The sequence below is a fragment of the Cetorhinus maximus genome, chromosome 1 (genome assembly GCF_964194155.1).
Source record: "Cetorhinus maximus chromosome 1, sCetMax3.hap1.1, whole genome shotgun sequence".
Classification (NCBI taxonomy): domain Eukaryota; kingdom Metazoa; phylum Chordata; class Chondrichthyes; order Lamniformes; family Cetorhinidae; genus Cetorhinus; species Cetorhinus maximus.
The window spans coordinates 59,437,766-59,446,055 of record NC_135879.1 but is presented as its reverse complement, the minus strand read 5'-3'; the positions used below and the strand labels follow the sequence as shown (position 1 = coordinate 59,446,055).

General features: G+C 44.4%; 1 protein-coding gene across 2 annotated transcripts in view; it reads left to right on the top strand.

Annotated features, from left to right (window-relative positions):
* The first annotated feature begins 202 nt into the window (after positions 1–202).
* prmt9 (protein arginine methyltransferase 9) overlaps positions 203–8,290 on the top strand; it is a 99,048-nt gene continuing 90,960 nt past the window's right edge. The window contains exon 1 of one of the 2 annotated variants that reach the window (XM_078541141.1): positions 203–484. In XM_078541141.1, coding sequence (XP_078397267.1) covers positions 308–484 — 177 coding nt within the window. In that variant the 5' untranslated portion in view covers positions 203–307. The remainder of the gene's footprint in view (positions 485–8,290) is intronic. The other variant, XM_078541132.1, reaches the window with a different exon arrangement.

The window sequence follows — 8,290 nt, the reverse complement described above, 5'->3', positions numbered from 1 at the left end:
ACGGGGGCTGGGGGGGGAAACGGGGGCTGGGGGGGGAAACGGGGGCTGGGGGGGGAAACGGGGGCTGGGGGGGAAAACGGGGGCTGGGGGGGAAAACGGGGGCTGGGGGGGGAAACGGGGAGGGGGAAAACGGGGGCTGGGGGGAAACGGAGGAGGGGGGGAAACGGGGGTGAATGCTGGACGGAGGGAGGAACTATGATGCGGGCTGTTGCTGTTCCAGCTCCTTCCTCCAGCGCTGCACCGTTTCCGCCTGTGTTTGCCGGGGAGCGGATCCTGCTCCGACTCGGTCTCCTCGCTGCTCTGCTCCATGTCGGCCCGGAGGCCTGGGCGCCGTGCTCGGGGTGGGAGCCGGGGCCGTGTTCGCCTCGTTTATCGCTCCTTACAGAGCGCCCAGGATTACCTGGAGCGGGAAGATTTCGGCACCGCCTTCGCCCATTACCTGCTGCTGCTCAACTTGGCGCCGGAGCTGAAGGACATCATCAGGGTGAGTCCCAGGGCCGAGGAACCCGAGGCCGCGGCTGAGCAGCTCGGCCTGTCTTCCAGCCGGTCCCAGTTCTGCTGACCGGACCTTAACAAACCACAGTTACTCCCTTTAGTTCGGATGATCTAATTTGAATGGAAAATCCTGGAACTAGTCGGCAGACCCGCTGAGAGGATCCAGCATTTTCTGGTCTTATTTCAGATTTCCCGCACCCGCAGTGTTTTATTTATAGTAATTTTCCCTCCTTATCCCTGAGACCAGGAGATTTCCCAGGATTGTGGTAAACTGAACAAGGGCCTGGAAATCAGAATCACTTCAATCTCACCATTTCAGCAGGATATCTGACTGGAAATTCAAATTAAAACGAAACAATCTTGCGAATCACAAATGACAAGTTTAAAATTTCCCAAATATTAACAGCTTTGTATTTTACCACATCTCGACGATAAAACACAATGTGAAGTTTTTCGATCACAATTCGTGTTTTGTTTTGAATTGAGAATGCGAAACTTGAGATTGGACTCTGTGTAATCCAGCGTCGCCTGGCGCTAACACAACATGTCGAGAGGATGCTGCATTCTTTGCTGACTAGAGTATTTTCCCGTGGCTGGGCGGTTACACGTGATTAAGTCTGGTCCAATGTTACAATCCCATTAAAGACGAATGGAGATGTTTTGGGCTACAGGCTGCTAGTTGTTAGTGACATCACTGAAGTAGTTTTCAGGGAAGAAGACCTGAATTATTTTGAATTACATAGAATATATAAAACAGAGGCTGTTTGGCGCAACCAGTCAGTCCATTGCAGCTGTTTATGCCCCACTCAAGCCTCCTCCCTTCCTCATCTAACTATCAGCATAATCCTCTACTCCCCTCTCCCTCATATGCTTATCTAGGTTCCTCTTAACTGCATCTATAAGTTATATAATTTGCCTAGCTATTCCTTGTGATATCTAAATTCCACATTCTCACAAAGTGGAACTCATCAAGGTTTGCCAATTTTTTGAAAACTGGCAACTAATATTTTTCTGTTTCTAGTTTTTAAAAAGTCTTTTTGGATCCTCTCAGCTATTCCTTTAAACATGTGCTTTCTTGTAGACTTTTTTAACCCTCTGAGGATTGATAGGTTAGTGTACTGGAATCTCTATCCTGTGCCTAACCTGAAAGCTGACTATATCAAAGTGGGAGAAGAATTTTCATTTCCATCAGTGGCCTCCTTTATCTTGATGAACACACCCATCTTCAAAAAATATTTTTTCCCATTTTCCTGGTTTGTCCTTTTCAAAATCCTTGAAAATGTTGCATCCCAAATTCTGCCCGCCTGTCCTGCAGCTCCACATTTGAGCTCTTCCAAACAGATTTCTAGCCCTGCCTCAACACTGAGATGGCCCATATCAAATTCACAAATGATATCCTGTATGAATGTGCCCATGGCATATAAATCCTCCTCATTCTTCCTGACCTATTTGAGCCTTTCAAAGAATCATAGAAACTCTTTCGAGTTATCAACAGTCACAGATTGCAACTCTTTCGAGTACAATCACAGTTCTTGGTTTCCGGGAGTGGGACATGAACCCACAACCCTTTGATTCAAAGGCGAGGGTGCTATGAACTGAGCCACAGCTGACACCTCAAGAATCATAGAATGATGCATCGCAGAAGGAAGCTGTTCAACCCATTGCACCTGTGTCAGCTCTTTGACAGAGCTATCCAATTAGTTCTGGCTTTGTCCTCACAACCATGTAAATGTTTTTCCCCTCAAAGTATTTATCCAGTTTCCTTTTGAAAGTTACTACCAAATCTGCTTCCTCCACTCTTCTAGGCAATGCATTCCAGATGCTAATAACTTACTGCATACATTTTTCCCTCATGTTACCTTTAGTCCTTTTGGGAACATTGCAGATACCCTAACCATAATCTTCTACAGTTCTCTTGATTTGGAAACAGTTCCTTTGGATTGGAAAATTGTGCACGTCAATCGCTATTGAAGAAAGATAACAAAGGGAAACCACGGAATTATAGACCATTTAGCCCAAAATCTGTTGTCAGTAAATTGCCTAGGCCTATAATTAAGGATAGGGTGACTGAATACATTGAGAATTTTCAGCTGATCAGAGAGAGCCAGCATGACTTTATAAAGGGTAGGTCATTCCTGACACATCTGATTGAACGTTTTTCTGAAGACGTGATTAAATTATTGGACAGGGGAATGTTTTTGGTTGCTATTTATGTGGACTTCCTGGAGGCATTGGATAAAGTTCCCCATAAGAAACTGTTCGCTAAACTTGAAGTTCCTGGAATTGATGCAAATTATTAACCTGGTTAGGAAATTGGCTGAGTGAAAGGTGACAGAGTAAGGATAATGGACAGGCACTCTAATTGACAGGATGCGACTAGTGGTGTTCCATAAGGATCAGTGTTGGGGCCAGCACTGTTCACTGAATTCATTAATGACTTAGATGATGGGATAAAAGGCCATCAAATCCTAATTTGCAGATGACACAAAGATGCAGTGTAGATGGAAGCATAAAATTACAAAGAGATTTGATAAATTAAGTGAATGGGCATAACTGTGGTAAATGAATTTCCATGCAGGCAAATGCGAAGTCATCCATTTTGGACCTAAAAAAAGAATAGAACAGAGTACTTCCTAAATGGTGAAAAACTAGAATCAGTCAAAGTATAAAGAGACTTGGAGGCCCAGGTACACTGACCATTGAAATGACATGAACAGATACTGAAAATAACCAAAAAGGCAAGTAGAATGCTAGCCTTTATATTTAGAGGACTAGAATGGAAGTAATGCTTCATCTAGCTTCCAAAGTTTTGGTCAGACCATATCTGGAGTACTGTTAGCAGTTCTGGGCTTCACATCTCAGGAAGAATATATTGACTTTGGATGGAATGCAGCGTAGATTTAGCAGTAAGATACCTGGACTCTTGGGGGGTTGAATTATAAGGGGAGATTACCCAAACTAGGATCACATTTTTGGAACTTAGAAAGATAAGGGGTGAGTTGATTGAAGGTTTCAAGATATTAAGGGGAACAGGTAGAGAGAAATTATTTCTGCTGGTTGGGGAGTCTGGGATTAGGAACATAATCAAAAAAGTCAGAGCCAGACCTTGAAATTAGAAAACATTTCTTCATGCAAACGGTGGTAGAATCACAGAATTGTTGTGGTGTAGAAAGAGGCCATTCGGCCTATCGTGTCTGCACTGGCTCTCTCAGCATTTTAAATTAGTGCCTATCTCCTGCCTTTTCCCCGTGACCCTGCACATTGTTTCTTTTTAAATAATCATCCAATGGCCTCCTGAATGCCTCAATCGAACCTGCCTCCACCACCCTTCCAGGCAGTGCATTCCAAACCCTAACTACTTGCTGTGTGAAAAAGTTTTTTCTTACCTCACATTTGCTTCTTTTGCAAAACACTTTAAAACAGTTCTGTTCTGGTTCTGCTCTGGTTCTCGACCCATTTATGAGCGGGAACAGTTTCTCCCTACCTACCCTGTCCAGACCCCTCATGATTTTGAAAACTTCTATCAAGTCTCATCTTAGCCTTCTCGTCTCCAAGGAAAACAGTCCCAACTTCTCCAATCTTTCCTCATAACTGAAGTGTCTCATCCCTGGAACCATTCTTGTAAACCTCTTCTGCACTGTCCAATGCGTTCACATCCTTCCTATAGTGTGGCACACAGAACTGTACACAATACTCCAACTGAGGTTTAACCAGTGTCTCTCATAAGTTCATCATAACCTCCCTCTCTTGTACTCTATGCCCCTATTAATGAAGCCTAGAATACTGTATGCTTTAGAAACAGCTCTCTCTACCTGTCCTGCCACCTTTAATCGACTTATGTACACATGCACCCAGGTCCCTGTCTCTGCACACCCTTTAGAATAGTATCCTTTATTTTGTACTGTCTGTCTACGTTCTTTGTACCAAAGTGCATCACCTCAGAACTTCTCTGCATTGAACTTTGGCTGCCACCTATCTGCCCACTCCACTAATGTGTCAATGCCCTTTTGAAATTCTATACTTTTACAGTTTACAATTCTCCCAAGTTTATATATATATATATATATATATATATATATCTCAGGAAAAGCCCTGTGGGAATTCCACGACAAATCTTCTTCCAGCCCGAAAAATATCCATTAACCATTACTCCATTTCCTATCTCTCAGCCAATTTTGTATCCACGTTGCTACTGTCCCTTTTATTCCATGACCTATAACATTCCTCACAAGTTTGTTGTGTGGCACAGTATCAAACACCTTTTGGAAGTCCATATACACCACATCAATGTCCTTGTCCTCATCAACCATCTCTGTTACCTCTTCAAAAAACTCCAGCAAGTTAGTTAGACACGGTTTTCCTTTAACAATCCACGCTGACTCTTCCGAATCAATCCACATTTTTCCATGTAACTATTCTATCCTGAATAATTGTTCCTAGAAGTTTCCCCACCACTGAAGTTAAACTGACTGGTCTGTAATTGCAGGGGAGATCTTTACAACCTTTTTTGAACAAGGGTGTAATGTTTGAATTGTCCAGTCCTCCAGCACCTTCCCCTGAATCCAGGGAACATTGAAAGATTACTGCCGGTGTCTCTGCTATTTCCATTCTCACTTCCTTCAATATTCTTGAGTGCATCTCACCCGGCCCTGGTGCCTTATCAACTTCAAGTGCCGATAGCTTATCCAATACCACCTCTTTATCAATTTTAAACCCTCTAGTGACTGAGTTTCCTCTTCTGTCACCATGGCCTGGGCAGCATCTGCCTCATAGGTAAAAACAGATGCAAAGTATTCATTTAACACCTCAGCCACGCCTCTTGCCTCTATGTGTAAATCCCCTTTTGGTCCCTAATCGGTCCTACTCCTTTTACCACCATTTTACTATTGATGTGCTTATAGAATACTTTGGGATTTTCTTTTATGTTAGCTGCCAGTCTTTTTTCATAATCCCTCTTTGCTTCTCGTATTTGCTTTTTCACATCCCTTCCGAACCTTCTGTATTCAGCTTGGTTCTCAATTGTACTTGCTACCTGACACCTGTTGTAAGCACACTTTTTCTTCTTTAATTTAATTTCTATCTCCTTTGTCATCCAGGGAACTCTGGATTTATTTGTCCTACCCTTCCCTTTTGAGGGAACATGGCTGTGACTGTGCCCAAACCATCTCCTCTTTGAAGGTAGCCCGTTGTTCAGCTACTGTTTTTCCTGCCAACCTTTGGTTCCAGTCTATCTGGCCCAGTTCTGTTCTTGCCCCATTGAAGTCCGCTCTCTGCCAGTTGATTATTCTTACTCTGGATTGACCAATGTCATTTTCCACTGTCATCCTAACTAAACCTTATTATACAATGATCACTGTCCCCTTAATGTTTCCCCACTGTCACTTGATCTACTTGGCCTACCTCATTCCCAAGAACCACGTCTAGCAGTGCCTCCTTTCTTGTTGGACTGGACACATACTGCTGTAGGAAATTCTCCTGAACACAATCCCTCACTGCCCCTTCCACTACCACTAGCCCAGTCTATATATGGGTAATTAAAGTCTCCCATTATAATTACTCTATAATGGTTACACCTCTCTGTAATTTCCTTGCAGATTTGTTCCTCTGTATCCTTCCCACTAGCTGGTGGTCTATATATTCACAGAATCAGTGCAGAAGAGGCCCTTCGGCCCATCAAGTCTGCACCGACACATAAGAAACACCTGACCTACCTACCTAATCCCATTTACCAGTACTTGGCCCATAGCCTTGAATGTTATGACGTGCCAAGTGCTCATCCAGGTACTTTTTAAAGGATGTGAGGCAACCTGCTTCCACCATCCTCCTGGGCAGCGCATTCCAGACTGCCACCACCCTCTGGGTAAAAAATCTTTTCCTCACATCCCCCCTAAACCTCCTGCCCCTCACCTTGAACTTATGTCCCCTCGTGACTGACCCTTCAACTAAGGGGAACAGCTGCTCCCTATCCACCCTGTCCATGCCCCTCATAATCTTGTGCACCTCGATCAGGTCACCCCTCAGTCTTCTCTGCTCCAACGAAAACAACCCAAGTCTATCCAACCTCTCTTCATAACTTAAATGTTTCATCCCAGGCAACATCCTGGTGATTCTCCTCAGCACCCCCTCCAGTGCAATCACATCCTTCCTATCATGTGGCGACCAGGACTGCACGCAGTACTCCAGCTATGGCCTCACCAAGGTTCTATACAACTCCAACATGACCTCTCTACTTTTGTAATCTATGACTCGATTGATAAAGGCAAGTGTCCCATATGCCTTTTTCACCACCCCACTAACATGCCCCTCCGCCTTCAGAGATCTATGGACACACACGCCAATGTCCCTTTGTTCCTCAGAACTTCCTAGTGTCGTGCCGTTCATTGAATACTTCCTTGTCAAATTACTCCTTCCAAAGTGTATCACCTCACACTTTTCAGGGTTAAATTCCATCTGCCAATTATCTGCCCATTTGACCATCCCGTCTATATCCTTCTGTAGTCCAAGACACTCAACCTCACTATTAACCACCCGGCCAATCTTTGTGTCATCTGCAAACTTACTAATCCTACCCCCAACATAGTCATCTATGTCATTTATATAAATGACAAATGATAGGGGACCCAGCACAGATTCCTGTGGTACGCCACTGGACACGGACTTCCAGTCACGAAAGCATCCTTCTGTCATCACCCTTTGTCTCCTACAACTAAGCCAATTTTGAATCCACCTTATCAAATTACCCTGTATCCCATGTGCATTTGCCTTCTTCATAAGTCTGCCATCTGGGATCTTGTCAAAGGCTTTGCTGAAATCCGTATAAACTACATCAACTGCACTACCGTCATCTACACACCTGGTCACCTCCTCAAAAAATTCAATCAAATTTGTTAGGCATGACCTCCTTCTGACAAATCCATGCTGACTATCCCTGATGAAACCTTGCCTCTCCAAGTGGAGATAGATCCTCTACTTCAGAATTTTCTCCAATAGTTTCCCTACCATTGACGTGCGACTCACTGGTCTGTAGTTCCCTGGCTTATCTCTACAACACTTCTTAAATAACGGAACCACATTAGCTGTTCTCCAGTCCTCTGGCACCTCCCCTGTGGCCAGACAGGAATTAAAAATTTGGGTCAGAGCCCCTGCGATCTCCTCCCTTGCCTCCCTCAGCAGTCTGGGACACAAATCATCCGGACCTGGAGATTTTTCCACTTTTAAGCCTGCCAACATCTCCAATACCTTCTCACTCCCTATATCAATTTGCTTAAGAACCTTGCAGTCTCTCTCCCTGAGTTCAATACCTTCATCCTCATTCTCTTGGGTGAAGATGGATGTGATGTATTCATTCAACACTCTAGCGATGTCCTCTGGCTCCGCCCATAGATTACCCCCTTGGTCCCTTATGGGCCCTACTCTTTCCCTGGTTATCCTCTTCCCATTGATATACTTATAGAATATCTTGGGATCTTCCCTACTTTTACCAGCCAGAGCTTTCTCTTATCCCTTCTTTGCTCTCCTAATTGCTTTCTTAAGCTCCACCCTGCACTTTCTGTACTCTACTAATGCCCCTGCTGATTTGCTTCCCTTGTACCTGCTAAAAGCCTCTCTTTTCCTTCTCACTGTAACCTGAATATCTTTGGTCATCCATGGTTCTCTGGGCTTGTTACTTCTTCACCCTAGAGGGAACATGTGGAGCCTGTACCCTCCCCATTTCCCTTTGGAACGCCCCCCACTGCTCCTCTGTAGATTTCCCCACAAGTAGCTGTTCCCAGTCTACCTTGGCCAGATCCTGCCT